Source organism: Rhea pennata, chromosome 3 (assembly GCF_028389875.1).
Source record: "Rhea pennata isolate bPtePen1 chromosome 3, bPtePen1.pri, whole genome shotgun sequence".
Taxonomy (NCBI): Eukaryota; Metazoa; Chordata; class Aves; order Rheiformes; family Rheidae; genus Rhea; species Rhea pennata.
Window position 1 is genome coordinate 50,806,283 of NC_084665.1, and position 15,574 is coordinate 50,821,856.

Here is a 15,574-nt window from a genome sequence, read left to right on the forward strand (position 1 = left end):
ATGCGCACACACACACACGCTCACACCCTCCCCTCACGCACATACTCACACACAAAGCGCACACATCCGCACACGCCCTTACACACTCATACACCTCCACAGTCACACACACACGCACAGTCACCCTTGCACACAATCACACACGCGTGCACCCGCACAATCACGACACGCGCGCGCACCCGCCGCCGACGGCGCCGCTCGCAGGTGCCCTTGACACACGCACTGCGGGGGTGGGTCTAGCCACCGCGGGGGGCGGGGCTCACCCCTCGGCAGCCAATGAGAAGTCACCAAGCGGCACCTTGCAGCCAATAGCGGCTCAGAAAGCCGCCGCCCCGCTCTTCCCCGCAGAGACCGCAGAGGAACGCCAGCGGCTCCGCCAAGGGCGACCCTCCTCGGCGCGCTTTGCGACAATGCCCTCTCCTCCCGCGGCGTTGCTTTACGACGCCCCTCCCCCCGTGACCACCTCTCCCTCTCGGCGCCTCGGAAGAGGGGAGGCGGCGCCGCGCAGCCAATCGGCGCCGAGAGCGCGGCGGTGACGGAGGGGGCGGCGGCGGCGGCGGCGGCGGCGCGGGCGGTGCCGTAAAGCCGGGGCCGAGCGGTCGCGCGCGCGGCGCTGTCCCCGGCGCTGGTGGCGGCTGTGCGTGGGGCCGGGCGGGCTCCCTGCCGCCGCGTCGCCATGGCGGGGGCGCTGGGCCGCAAGGCCGTGGACTACGTGCGCAGCAAGGAGTTCAGGGACTACCTGATGAGGTGAGGGGCGCCGCCGCCGCCGCGCCGGGCGCTTGCGGGGCCGGGCGGGCTCGGCGCGGGGGGGCCCGGCCCGGCCCACGCAGTTGTGCGGGTGTGCCCCGCCGTGGGGCTGCCGGCCGCGGTGCGTGGGGCTGTGAAGGACGGCGCCGCGCTGGAGCTGGTGCTTGACCTTGAGGCGGCGAGGCCCGGCCCCGGCGCGGACCTTCCGTGCCCGCTCCGGGAGCCCCGTGGCGAGGCGGCGCGGGCCGTTGGAGGAAACGGCAGCGGGAAGAGCTGGGCTGGGCTGCGGGCGGCGGCGTGATCTGTGGCGGATGGAGTCTTGAAGCCACTTGTCTACGCGCTGAGGCTGTGCAGGCAGCCGCTTTTCTCAGAAGCTTCTTCGAGTCCCGTTTTCATGGCAATGTGGCCGAACAGGTGATTGCTCCTGTCAGACTTCAGGCTCTGTGCCCTGGCACCCCGGGTGTTCAGATGTAAAAACGCAGACAGTAGAGGTACAGGAGTCCAGACAGATTTAAGCAAGCAGCCTGCTTTCTGTAAGAACTCGGTCTCAGGCAGGCAGGCTCAGGCATCTGTGCCTCACAAGCAGTTTGGCAGAACTCGAAAAATAGGTTCCTTTAATGAAGGTCCCTGAGCAGCCTTTTGTTTAGTAGTTGGCTTGCAATGCCACCTACATCTATTGCATCTGATGTCTGATGTTGAGCAAGCACATAGGAGGACACCTGCTTATTTGAGAAAGCTGGTCTTGGTTAGAAACACATGAAATATGAGGAAATGATGTAAGCCAGTGTGGAGGAGGCTGTAATGTAGAGGCTCGGTAAGCACAGAAATTGCTTTGGTCCTTCTAGAAGCAAGCCCCACCAGAGCAGTGGGGCAAAGAACGTGAATAGGTGAGCCAAGTAAGAGAAGGAAGAATTGTTCCTTTTCGGCAAAATGAGGAAAGGCCTGGGCAGACTTCTGTGTCTGCACTGACCTCTTGAAAAATCTTGAGGACATAGTGTAAGCCTGATAAAACTTAATGAGTAGTTAACTGTGACAGAATGCATAGAAGCATGTAAATGGTCAGTAAAACAGCATTTTTTTTTTTTTTAGGAAAAAGAATTTAAAAAGAATCCAGCAGTGATAATGGCTGCTTTTTTAACACCACAATTAATTGTAGTAGTATCATCTTCCTTTCTAAAGGTAGACTGTACATGACTGAGAAGGTAGCTGGAATAAACATTTTCAGCTGTATTTCTCCCTAATTCTGGTCTTGAAGTAAGCTATCTAAATAAAACTGGATTGTACAAAACCAGCTTTCCTCACGATTCTTCCTTTGTGTGTAACTATTGATCCTTTCCATAAAAGATCCATCACACCAAGATGCTTAACTTGTACTTTCTGTTACTGTGTGTGGCGATGAAGGGCTGAGGTCAGTTGTTCCATCCAGTATGACCTTCTAGCACTGTTTCCTCTGTACTCAGAGACCGGTGTCTAAGTTGCTGATGTGCTCTGTGTTGAGTATAGAGTTCAGATAATTGTCAACAAGAGACTTCAGTTTGTTTTTGCCATAAAAGAATACAGCAGATACTTTCAAACTGCATCTCTAGATGAATTCTTGAAGGCCCTTACCGAACTGGGCTGTGGGACACTATTGCTTCCCCATCATGAAGAAAATGCCCTTTTTGTCCAGCTTACAAAGCAAGAGACTTTTGGAGCTTTTTAGTTGGAACATGACTAAGTTGTCAGGTCTAGAAATTGGCATGTAATCATTACAATTAAGCAAGGCTTTATAAATATGTAACTTCCTTGTGGAACACAAGGAACAGAGTTAGTGCTGTGACATCTCCTTTTTCTGCTTTGAGAATGAAGCTTCACTCTGAATAGAATAACTGAATTCCTCAAAGCAGTGGAACTGATGAATACAGTAGCTGCTATTTTGTTTTCCATTATTATGCTTAGGGCAGTCAAAACGTGGACACCTATCAGAATGAGCAGCTTCAGTTTCAACTTTAGGTTGAAATCGTGCAAGTAAGGATAATGAATAAATAGTAATCTTTCAGGTGGATATACCTGGCATTAAAATACCATTACAACATGAGTTGGCTTTTGGATCTTGCGCAAAGAAACAAGATAAATAGCTTTTAGAACTGTCAGTAGTAATTAAGCCTTCTGACAGTTTCAAATCCCTGTTAATCACCTCTTAAGAGAAGCCAGATGTGAATCACTAAATCATATAAATATAGCTTTACTGTAATCATATCTTCACACTTCTAAAGTAAAAACAATAGGAATATAAGCTATAAATAATTTCCCTATTTCTTGTTGGATATTACTGCTGCATTTTAAACCAGCTAATTAGCATATGAAAGCTCAGAAGCTCTCTACTGTGAACTTGAAGTTGCATTTTTTTCCTCCCTCTGCATCATAGAAGTGACAGCTATCACTATAATTGTGTTATGTAAGACACTATTAAGTAACTGAGACATCTTATATCCTATGCTAATGACATAATGATATCTCTTGAAAAATGTCCAGTGAAACAGCTTTCATCTTTCTTTGAGAGAGAAGAATCATAAGCCACTATAGACAAGCTCTCAAATCTTCTCATGGTAGAAACCTAAATTACTTATGTTTCATTATATGAGGAAAATAGTCCCAAAATACTCTGGGGACAGAAAAACAGGTGGGGAGGCTTTATCTTTTGGGGCACTTTTGAAGTAGATACATAATTCAAAAAAAGCACTCATGCTTTACAAGGAATGAACTAAGCCATCTAAAATTGTATCTAGGACTTTGTTTGTTGAAGTGAACTTGAAAAGAATTACTGTCAGTAGTATAACCAGAGTTAGCTGACCTTCAGTTCTCCTCATTAGTAAATCTTTAAACTGTTTCTGTACACAGGGATTTAAATGTCTTTCAGAGGTCCATGCTAGAAATTAAGGGACACTCTGAACACTGTCAGGATCCTGTATGTTCTGAGAACTCCACAAGTTACCTTTTTCTGCAGAAGGCTAAAAACCCTTTTTGGGACGGGGAGGGGAGAAGGAACAGATGGTAATACTTCATCTGCATTTCTAGAATGGTCTCTGGCCTCCCGATATGTCCATTGACAAAATGAGGAAATGTATATAAAACTTCTGGAACAATATATCTACCCCAGTATAGCCTTTAGAAGTAATTGTAGTAGCAATACAAAGAATTGATTATATGTTGGTGGTTCTTGCAATGTCTAGACGCTTATCCAGAAAGTGTAATAAATGAGTAAATAAATCAACAACTGTTGTCCAGTTTTAGAAACTTTAACTGGTACAAAGTGCTCTTTCTCTTCAGTGTTTTAAAAAAAATACTTAATATTACTGTTCTGAGGTTTCCCTGACTGGTCCCTGTTGTTGTAGATGAAGCAACTATGACAAATACCTGCCTTTCTCTTTAGATGGAATGTACACAAAGTACAAAGGTGGTCTAGTTTTATAGCCTTGCATCCAGAGAAAGGGTTTGGTTGTATGCTTGGCACAGTATTTTTGAGTTCAATGCAGTTCTATATTTTGCATGTTTTTTTGGGGGTCTGTCTTTCCAAAGACTACTAGATTTAGGAACGAAGATTTTATCTTTTAAACAGTCTTTTAAGGTAGAACCCTAACTTCCCCTGACAAGTTGCTAATCCAGGTGGACTCTGTTTTGTTTTCAGAGGCACTAACACACCCTTCCAGCTTCTGCTTGTACAATCTCTTCTGCACAAGAAGAGATGAGCTTTGAGATCTGAAATTAAATAAATCACTATTTAATTATAATCTGGTCTAAAAGGTGTGTGGAGTGGCTTTTTTTTTTTTTTTTTTTTTTTTCCTTCTTCTTCTTTCTTTTCCCATTGTATGGAGCAGTCTGTGATCTAACACAGGACTACCTTGGACTAATGCTGAAGCTATTATTTCAGAGAACTAGGTTCTCCTCAGTTTTGTTGCTGCAGTGTGCTGGGGAGGGACTTTGTCAAGGGACTGCATGTAAATCTTGGAAACTACTAATTTGTGGTGGCAACATCATTTCAGGTGCATATGCATGCACTTGCAGTGATCTCTTCATTAGATACAGTGTGTTTGAAATAACTTGGCTGCAGAACTTTGGGGTTGTGTGCCTGCTTCTGGATGAGTCTCCATAACCTTGAGCTGTCCTGTTCTAGAGAATAATAACTATTCCAGTCTCATGTGAATATGAGGACAGTTGGAAGACCTTAGCCTTGTCAGTTTGCTATTCTGTCAAGTAGCAGACTAGCAGCAGTCAGTCTGATTCTATTTTAGGCTTTTGCTTGTATGAAAACAGCTTCCAATTTTAACATGGAGTTGACGTCTGTTGGCCAAAATGCGTTGTGCTGAGTGACGTGCTTTGAACTCGTTTAGTTAAGGTTGTGTGAAAAGTAAAATATGTATTTGTCTTGCGAGCTTCCATTAATTGTTCCTGCAGTTTAGGTAATAAGATGACAAAAAAGCCAAGTTGTTAAGCCGGATCAGGAAAACACTAACAAATCGTCTTGAATCAGCCTGCTGCTAGTAACAAAGAAGCACTGAAAAGCATATCCAGTTTGCTTTCCGAAGCAGATGCAAGTGTTCACTTACCATATTTGCTTGTAAAAATAAGTTTTAAAAATATGCTTAAAGAACACGGGAAAATAGTCTGATGGAAGTGTCTATTTTTATAATGTTTTGTGATTCAAAACAATGCTTGATGAGCTGTAATTGGTTGACAGTAAGCTTTGTTAAAGATCGTACCTGATCTTTAAAGAACAAAATCATAATTCAGTTGAATTATACCAATATCTTTGCTAGAAAAAGAATGTTGAAAAGTCTGAGTATTTTTAAAAGATGTTGTAGCAAATGATCTTAAATAAATATACTGTAGTCTAGCACTTTAGGTGTAGATAACTAAACATCTGTAATAAGTGATCATATAGTTACTATATCAAGTGAACCCCATATATGCTGGGACATAACTGTGTTAGACCATGGAAAAAGTGTTTAGCTGCTCTTGCTTAGTGCAGCTGTGACTGGCCTGCACTTAGTGACAGTGAGAGATACTCTGGCAAGATTTGGCTTGACCTACTTTTGTATACAGAGAACACAAAGTGACTTCTTCAGAGCCTCCACAGAAAAGCCTTAGTTATTTAACGTTGTTCTGGTCAAGCTTTGGAGGGTTTTGACATCCTTCTGAACTGTTTAAGGGTGGGATCTTTGATTTGATTATGGCTGCTTTGGAAGTCCACTGGAGAGGAAGATCTTCCACTTACCATGATGAGATTTTTATTCTATTAGTAAAAATAATTGGGCAGCAAACATGTCTCTGTGACAGCTCTTGAAAGAAACAGGTTTTTCATACTGCTTTTAATCAAGGTTAATTCTGCAGCATTTTTCTGACTTCTGCCTTTCTTCAATTTGTGATAAGCTTTTTTTCTCTATATGGCTTATAAAGGAAACTAATTTTTTTCTTTTTTTCTTCCATGTGCTTTCTGAATGGTAAACAACGACGGCCCACTTGAACAGTACGGTAAGAAAGAGGAGGAGGCTTCCTGTTTCACTTTATATTTGTCTCAAGTAACTTGCAATCTTGTTGCCCTAGCACTGCTAAGAACTTGATTGAATCTGAAAAGCCATATTGCTAACCTCTAGGAGTGATATACTTATAAAACTTAATTACAAGTCTGAGGTAAAGGTTACTTAACAGTAGATCATACAGAATATCTCCTAAAGAATTCATTTCAAAATCAAAGGAGCTTACTTTATTGCACCCTTTGCTAAGGAAATCAGATCAATGTGGAATCATTCTTCAGTACACAACTGTATTGGTAACTTACCTGAACTACCTGGCTTATTTTTAACCATCTTTTACTTCAGGCAATAAATGCTATCATATTTTAACTCTCACTGCAGACTTTTGTCTTCTAACCTTTCATATTGCTCCTGAAACTGGAGATTGGTATCTTATGCTTATCATACTGTGAATCAGCATTATGGAAGACACTTTTGCCCTTCTCCTCTAAACCAAAGAAACTGTATAAATACAATTTAGTTCTTGTGTACATAAGCTTCAAAGGATTGCGTATCTTGGAGCACTTAAAACTGGATGGCCAATTCAAGCTGAAACATTGTGTATCTAGCTTGTTGAGCAGGGGAAAGTTGCTGTTTGGCTGCAACAGTGATGTGAGTTGAAAGATCACTTCATGTAACTTGAGCTTGGAGTGGTCTGTTTATAGTGCATGTGTGTTTATGTTCTAAAGGCAGTTGAATAAATATAAGTATCAAGTATGTTGCTGGTCCTTGTCCTGCTCTTTAGAATTGAATAGTTGCATTAAAGCCTCCAGAACAGCAGCATCCTACCTGCAGCTGACTTTCTCTTGCTGTGAATGTCCCTGTCTGTTACAGGAAATATTTTGTGTAATAATGGTGTTACAGCTACGTTCCGGTTATACTTTACAACTGTATACCTTTATATAAACACTGTATGCCTTTATATAAAGGTATTTCTCCAACAATCCTTTCTCCTTACAACTGTATACCTTTATATAAACACATGTTTACATAAAGGTAAATGTTGCATGGCTAAATGGTGTTTGTAATCTCTGAGCTGCTTGAGAGCTTTAAACAACCCTAGTGTTGGTTTACTTTTTTTCTTTTTCTGCTATCAGTTGGAATGAAATAAAACCAAATATATTTACTGCACAACCTTTAAATACCTACTTTTGCTATGAACCAGAGTTTGGACCAGTGTACCTTCTGATGCTGACAGTAATACTACACTGCATCTTGCATAATATTGCACTAAGGTTCAGCTAACAAAATTGTGCGCAACTTAACCTCACTGTTTTTTGCCTACATTTTGTTCTAGTTCACTTGCTGAATCACAACTGAAACCTGCAGGAAGAAAGTATGGCTTTTCATTTAAATCTTAGTGTCACAGGCTAACATCTAGCCTAGCAGAAGAGTGTCTGTCTGGTATTCTGTAACTGTAAGAAATTTACTGTCCATTGACAATTCCAAATCACTAGAATGTCTGTGGTATTACAGTTGGGGAAAGAGAATAAAGAATAGACATAGTTGGTATCTGCAAAGCTTTGTATTTTGGAAAATGCATCTCCTTCACCGTATCTGGCTCAAGTCACTCTTGCACATCTTTAGTTTACCATTAGGAAAAGAGGCTGCTGAAAGTGCTGCATGCATTCTTTTGCAGAAAAATTCTACTGAAGCCTTGTTTTTTCTCATAGTAGAAATGGGACTTAAAACTTTTTGTTGCAGTTTAGGCTCTCTTAGCCAGTATATTATCTTTTGTCAGTTTTCTGACTGACTTCAGACTTGTTTATTTCTAGTTCTTGTCTCTGTTTTCTGTATGCGCACACCACTGTAGCTAATTCATCCCCTACTCTTACATCTGTTTAATCATTGAGCCTTAGGCAGCCACTGAGTTGCATACATTTTCATTCTGCAGTTGCTGGAACACCTTGGTTTGATTGGATGGCCCTGCTCTGTCAAAGAGATGGTGTACCCACTTGGAGGAATACAATTGCTGAGGGCTTCTTGATCCTCAGTATAACACAGTTGTTCATTTTACTTACTCCTTGTTTCCACTGGATTTGGAGAAATATTGTCAGAAAGAGATATAGGCTAAGGTTTTGCACAGGAGTGAGCTGTAAACCTGAGGTTATACTGAGTAGAGCAATGAGACTGCTTAATGATGGCTGAAGGAGAATTACACAGAATTATATTTCATCTTAGTAGCCCTACAGGACTGGTAGTTGCTCTTCAGTTTGCAAGATGACTTGGAGTATGTTCCACCTGCTTCCTTCCAGAAGACCAGATCTTATTTAAACAAGGGTTTTCTTTCTCCTTTATTTCAAAAGTTGTCTCTGTCTTAACTTGGAATTCTACCCTTAGCCCTGAGCTTCTGGTGTTTTGTATGGTTAAGGAAAACAAAGGTAGATATTTATCCTGTAAGAACACCGAGGAAGCTGTGTGGTTCTGTGTTAACTCTTTTTGTTGTTTTTGTTTTTCTCCCTCTTTTCTTTACAGCACTTCTGGGGGCCAGTAGCAAACTGGGGACTTCCTCTTGCTGCTATTAATGACATGAAGAAATCTCCAGAAATCATCAGTGGTCGAATGACGTTTGGTAAGACTGGAGAGAGACGTCTTATCAGTGAACTGGCTACCAAACATATTCCACACCTGAAGCAATGATGTATTTTTAATTGCTTGCAAACTCGTGATCAAAGCAGATGTACATCATGATGCTTGTTACCCATATAACTTCAGAGGCCACCCAAAAACTGAGATACTAGAATGTCACTGAATTCTCTTTGAAAGGGTTTTTTAGTAACTCTTGTGTGTATGGACTAGTTCACAATGCATCTCTTCTACCAGCTCTCCTATTTGTATCAAAGTCACTATTAATGCTTTGTGGTTAGTATGGAATTTAAATTGCAACACTAACAAAGTGAAGAAATGGTAATATTTAGTCTCTAAGGTGCAAACCTTAAGAGATTGATGCAGTTGCCTACAAGTTCCAGAAGGCTAGCATCACTCTTAATGGGTAATAGTGTGAGAACTGTCTTTAAATGCATAAGCAATACTCTCCTCTGCTTTTTTTCTTTTTTGAGGCGATCATATATAGCTTTTGCTTCCATAACTCAGTTCATAGCTTAGTAACTCTCCTTCCCCCAAACCAAATAATTTAGGGTTAAGGAAATTCATAGCTTATATTTGTTTGATTCTGCTTAGAGTAATTCAATGTCGTAGTCTCTTTCTTAGAGATGGAAGACTTGTACTATGTTTTGCAAAATAGCTTTTTGGTGGCAACTGCCCTTCTCAGTAAAGTTCAGACACTTAAGACAAAAGCATCATATGTTACTGCTGCCATAACTGTCTGGGATGCACACACAGTCCAAGGATTAAATTTATTTGAAGTGCAGTAGAATTTGAAACTAATTAGCAAACCCAAGGATTTCCAAACACAAATCTTTGCTAGAAATGTTAAATTCCTTCTGATGAGCATTTGCTGATTTGTTAACTACTTGAAAGCAAAGGACTTTAATTTGAATGTTCAGAAAGGAAAAATGTACAGGATGAAGTTTGAGGAAATGAGCAATGTTTCTACTTGTTAATGACTTCAGTTGTAACTAGTTATTGCTGTTACTGGATTTGATCTGAATCGTACCTAGAAGTTCATAAAAACTGAGCAGCTGCTTGACTGTCCTTAAACTAAAAGGTTTTCTAAATGTGGAGACAGACTTTAACTGGACTTCTAAAAGGGACTCCTGTGTGCTAGGTGCAAATAATTGTCTAATACAGTAATAAGCAAGACTTTATAATATGAATTCAAAATAAAAAGTCAGTGCCATAGTGCGAAACTCAGGCTAGTCCAAGAATAGGGCTTACCAGCTTGGGCTCTGTACCAGGTGTGTGCAGTTGTACTGTTTTGGTACCAGCTGTGGTTCTGATAAGCCACTGCTTGGTTGACCTGATCTCCCTAGCTGACATGATTCTAGCTTTGCTGAATAATCAGTCCAGAAAGATATAGCAGGCAGTTCTGGGTATAGTTACCTATGCTTTTATTAGTGTTTAGCTTAGGCTCTTCACTTGCAAAGGCATTGCTTATGGCTCTTTAAGCCATTTAACCCATCTTTAGGAAGTTCTTTTCTAAAATAAAAATACTAGATGTAAAAAATAGATTTTTTAAAAAGTATTTTGTTTCTGCACATCTTATCACATAATTGGGCTATAACAACATAATCAAACAGCTAATTCGTATATTTCCAGTTAAAAATCACATTTGTTAAGAGGTTCTGCTTATGCTACTTCCTGCAGTAGAATTTTTGATGGTGCTGCTACTACTAGATTGTGCGACTGTCCTTTAGTAGATAGCTTTTTTTTTTTTAAACAGGTTTATGTAGGCTGTTACTTGTATGAAAAGTTAATTTTTCCCTCTTACAGAGTTTGTACTGAAAAAGGCAGTTTTCCTAAAACAGCTCCCTTCCTAAATTTTGTTTTGACTAAGCCTGTCAACTAAAACTGACCTTTGCAATGCTAATAACTCATTAGGTTGTAATTTCCTGTATTTTAAATACTCTTGTGACTAGAGAGTAAACTGAAGCTGTTTCTCGCCTTCCTAGAAAGTAGGTAACAAAGCGTTATGCTTCTGAATGTATATGGCTTCCTGAAGAAGGGAACCTTCTTCTCTTAAAATCTTTATTAGAACTTTACTGGCCAGAACTTTATGTAAAACAACTACCTATTACTTTAAAAATAGCCTGTGCTAGAAAATGTGTTGAAACAGTTGTATGGAAAGGGCTGTGTCCCATTGGGATTAACAGGACTTTCTTTATTCCCTTGCTGAGAGATAGCTTGGGTGATAACCTGGATAGACTTTAGTTGCATCACGAGGAAGTGTGTGAAGAAATGAATTTTTGCAGAAAGCTGCAGCTGTGTAAGTGGTGCTACAAAAGCTAGCACTGTTGTGCATTCTTTTTGTGCATTGGATCCTCGAAGTGGGCAAGTTTTTAGGACTACTGGAAAACTGACATGCCACTGAGAAGCACTCTGCATGTTAATCATTCCATGAGTATGAAAATGATGCTTCAACAAAATGGGGTTATTAAAAACTAATCTGGTATCTATCATGTTTTGCAGCACTGTGTTGTTACTCCTTGACTTTCATGAGATTTGCCTACAAAGTACAGCCAAGAAACTGGCTTCTCTTTGCATGCCACTTTACTAATGAAGTTGCACAACTTATTCAAGGAGGACGACTGATCAAATACAGGCAAGTCCCACTTAAATAAGGGGAAACCATAAACTGGCTCTTGGAGTGCTTTGTCAGTGGCTTTTAACTATGGTGCAGACTCCTGGGGTTTAATAGGCTTGCAAAAGGTAGTGAAGAAACAATCTTGTTGCCAGTAGGCTGAAATGTTATTTGCTGGTTTGCACCTCCACTGAAGCTTTTGTGGGGAGGGAGTGCACACAGAAGGCTGAAGACCCTTATGTTTATGGATGTAGGTTTGGCTTTCAGCAGCTGTCAGCTGTTGTTTTGCTTAATTTATTGTCCTGTTGGTCACTGCAGAAGTGTCAGTTTTGGTAAGCAGCTTCCAAGATGAAGATATCCATAAAATTGAAAGGGGTGCACGGCAGAAGGAAGCCAAGCCAAACCTTTCTAAGCCAGTTATTCTGGTACATACGAAATGGAGCCAGCAGACTGGAGTCCCACAGCCTTGTGTAGCTAGTAGGGCAGACACTGCCTCAAGCAGTGCTGATGAGTTAGGGCTATGGCTCTTCTCTGCTCAGAAGTAGTCCACACAGAACAAAGAGAGGATGAAGCCTTCTGAACTGTAAATTCAAAAATGACTGAGCAAAACTACAAGTGGGCTAGCATTTTGCATAAATAACTGGCTAGGGGTGCCTCATTTTTAAAGTCCTACTGTAAGTCTGGATTTGTGCTAGTAGTTGCAGTTCAGTGTTCATTCTTACAAAACCTGTTCTTCTCTTGGCAGGATGGAAAAAAAGAACTAAGTATTTCTTAACTTGAAATAAAGCCAGTGAGTCTGCTCATCCTGAATTACAACTGAGGAAGACTTGCCATCTACAGTTGCTATGATGATTACAATGGGGATAAAATTGAAACACCTTTATGAATGTGACCCCTTGCCCCCTAATAATTGTCTACTAATTTTTAGCTTACCTCTTTTTAAAGTATCATCCAGAAATGTAAACCATTGCATTTAATGTCCTGCTGCCTTAAAGTCCTTAATTATCCTTCTAATGAGTTACTTATCCAAATAAACAATATTTGGAAAGGAACTTTTATCCAACAGTCTGCAAAAGTAAATGGTCCATGATGGTTTGACAAAACTTGTTTTCAAATAAACATGAGCAGAGGTCACTAAAAGAGAACTGTAGGCGATATCATTGTTCTACATATTAACATTCTTAAAAGCCATTTAACTAAATGTGGGTGCATTCATTCCTATTGTCTCTTTTTAAACTTCAGCAGTGGCTTGCTAATCTAGAAGCACAAATATGTAGACAGTTAGCCTGGAAGTGACCGGCTTTCTCTCTTCCATTACTGCATGCGTTGTCTCAGTAAAGAGACTTAATTTACATGTATTTAAGTCACACATTATGTAAAGAAAAATTGGAAAAAGCAAAAGCTTAGCACTGGAGGAAGGCAACAAAGTCTGTCACTATTCCTCAAGAAGTTCTAAATGGATTTTAGTGTCTTCCAACTGTTAGATCTTTCTAGATACCTGTATTTCTTATTCAGGCAAAACATAATTTCTTGGGAGTCTGAGATCTGAAAGACAAAAGATGCCTTTCAATAATATTTTGACTTCATTGTGAGTTTTTCATGCCTGACCTGCCTGAAAAGATGAAGATACCTCTGAAGATAGAGATGACAAAGAATGTATGTGGTTTATTTTTATTTCAGTGCAGTGTTTTTGAACAATAAAACATCTTTTTGAATGACAGTAAATCCTTCCAAAATTCTTAAGAGTTTTGTTCATCATACTGTGATACCAGAGCCTGAAGTAAAATTTGAGTATGAAATGTCCTTTTATTTTGATGGCATTAAGTGGAAACGAGCAGGATGGTAAAACTAATGGTATTATCCATTGAAGAGGTTAGGCAAGTGTCCACTGGATGCTAATACCTAGAGTCTAACTTCTTTCTTAACTAGAGACTGGAGAGGAGAGAGTACTTACTGAGTTTGAGTATTTCTGTTATAGGCAAGCTTGAATTCAGTGCTCTGAATATGCATCTGAGTAAATATCAGTATGTTCTATGTTCTGGCTGCATGTATGTTGAAATAATGGGGACTAGTACTGTGAGACTTGCCAGTTATAAGGTAATCAATTAAAAGCCTTATTAATCCTAGGCATTTAATTCTAATCATGCAATAGCTAAACTTTGTAACAGATGTACAAGGAAGCTTAATAGGCATGGCCTGCTGAGTCATTACAACTGACACTAGTGCTGCTTTAGAAAAGTTAGTATATAAGACTTCCACTTCAGTATTGTTGTTCAGACACAAAAGGAGTTATCTTCTCTCCTTTCTTCTCCTAGAAAAGGAGAAGCATTAGATTTATAAGTGAGAATCATGAGATGCATACAAATAAAGATAACAGATTATCTTAGCAACGTATAATTTACATGAGCTTGGCATTTCTGAAGGAGAAATGGCTTGCATGCAAGTTTCAACTTCATACAAGTGAAGTAACTTCACCTCTTAGCCTTAGGGGAGGTAAAATGGCTTGCAGTAATGGGAAAATAGGTTTTGATTCACATGGTGCTTTGCTCACTGTTCTCTAGCTGCCATTTGTCTTACAAATGTGATTCCCTACTTAGGGAAATGGCAAGAGTTTAATAGTCTTCATTTTCCTAATATGCAGCTGCCTACTCCATATTCTCATGCATTTTCCTCTACTTTCCTCTCTTCCTTTCTTCCCTCATGCAAGTTTCCTCATTCTAGAGCAGTGTGAGTGTGAATTGCAGGTGGGAAATGGGCTGTTGCTTGTTTTGATTATAGGAAGCTAACATTGGTTTAAAAATCTAGTCTGTGTAGACTTCTGAGAAAGGAGTGAAACATAGCTCAAAAGTTTAATTTTCTTAATGTGAATGAGAAAAGCCTGGTGGTCTTAGGTGTGGTTTGTATGGGTTTGGGCACTCTACTGTTCCAAATGAAGTGTTTTTAAAGTACCAGGTTTTAAACCAGCCTGAATTAATTTGTACAATTCTTTGGCCCTCTTAAGGTTACACACAACACATTGAATAAAGCCAAAGTTTAGATATTGAACAAATTGAGAAAATTGAATGTCTGCTCAAAAATAGCTTTCTTCATTTGACTACTAAAATAATGAAAATGAGAAGCCAGCTAAATTACTGTTATTGCCAAAAAAAAAAAAAAAAAAAAAAAAAAAAGAAGAGAGAGAGAGAGAGAGAGTGTTCATATTTACTCATTTTTGCCCAAGGTGTGTATCTTTTCTTTTGGAGGTGGGGGCGGAGGGAGAGATTGCCTGTCTTTGCCCCAGAACAGTTTCTCATACCTATGGTCACCTGTAGCAGAATTTTCTTTGAAATGTAGTCAAAATACTGTCATAAGCTGGAACTGATCACATGTCAAATGGGGTGTTCCCCACTTCTGAATAGTGGGGCTGCTATTAGCAGCTTGGTGAATTAAGTGGTGCCTCTTTAGTGGCATACCTTTTAGCACATCCTATGTACTGTTGGAAAAACATCACCCTTCACTAGGATTAATCAAGCTGATGACTGTTTGGTCCTATCCTTGGTAAATAGAGGGCACTGTGTGAATTATTAAGCAACTTCTAGTATATCCATGGGGAGAATCATTCCATACGCTCCTCAGTCCCATTGTAGTTCTGGAAACAGTCACCTGTCTCTGAACACTGTTTGCCTATAGTTTCTCAGCAGTGCAGATACTAAATGCATTTCAAACTAAAGTGTGTGTGTGGTTTTTTTCTTTTTATGACTTGCGGGGGAGGGAGGGAAGCAAAGATGTTGTGTGTGCTCCTTGTTCTCTGCATCTAGCAGGCTGTATTTCAGGAGGAAGAATGGACCTCCTATTGCTGCTGCTCAGAGCAGTTGTGCCCCTGTGCTGCCTCTTTGTGGGTGGCTTGTGCAAGAGGCCTTTGTGCAGATGTGAAGCAGGCTCTCCCTTTAACTCTCATGGGCTGGATGTGAGGGCAAAAAGTCTCCTTTCATGCTGTTGCTTGTCACTGATGTAGACAGCAGGATCTACCTGTATTTACATGGCTCTTATGCCACTGTTACTTCATGTTATCCAAGCGAGCGCCCTTGCTTAGGCA

The 15,574-nt window shown here is 40.5% G+C and overlaps 1 protein-coding gene across 1 annotated transcript; it reads left to right on the plus strand.

Annotated features, from left to right (window-relative positions):
* Positions 1-581: 581 nt before the first annotated feature.
* MPC1 (mitochondrial pyruvate carrier 1) lies at positions 582-15,208 on the plus strand. Its single transcript, XM_062572300.1, has 5 exons — positions 582-747; positions 2,187-2,190; positions 8,775-8,871; positions 11,388-11,520; positions 12,245-15,208. Exons 1-5 carry the CDS (start codon positions 677-679, stop codon positions 12,261-12,263), a joined length of 324 nt encoding a protein of 107 aa, XP_062428284.1. The 5' UTR covers positions 582-676; the 3' UTR covers positions 12,264-15,208.
* The last annotated feature ends 366 nt before the right edge of the window (positions 15,209-15,574 follow it).

Coding starts and splice junctions, on each gene's coding strand:
- MPC1 (XM_062572300.1), top strand. CDS start 677: ATGGCGGGGGCGCTGGGCCGCAAGGCCGTGGACTACGTGCGCAGCAAG. Junction 8,872..11,387: donor CAGTGGTCGAATGACGTTTG/GTAAGACTGGAG, acceptor CATGTTTTGCAG/CACTGTGTTGTTACTCCTTG.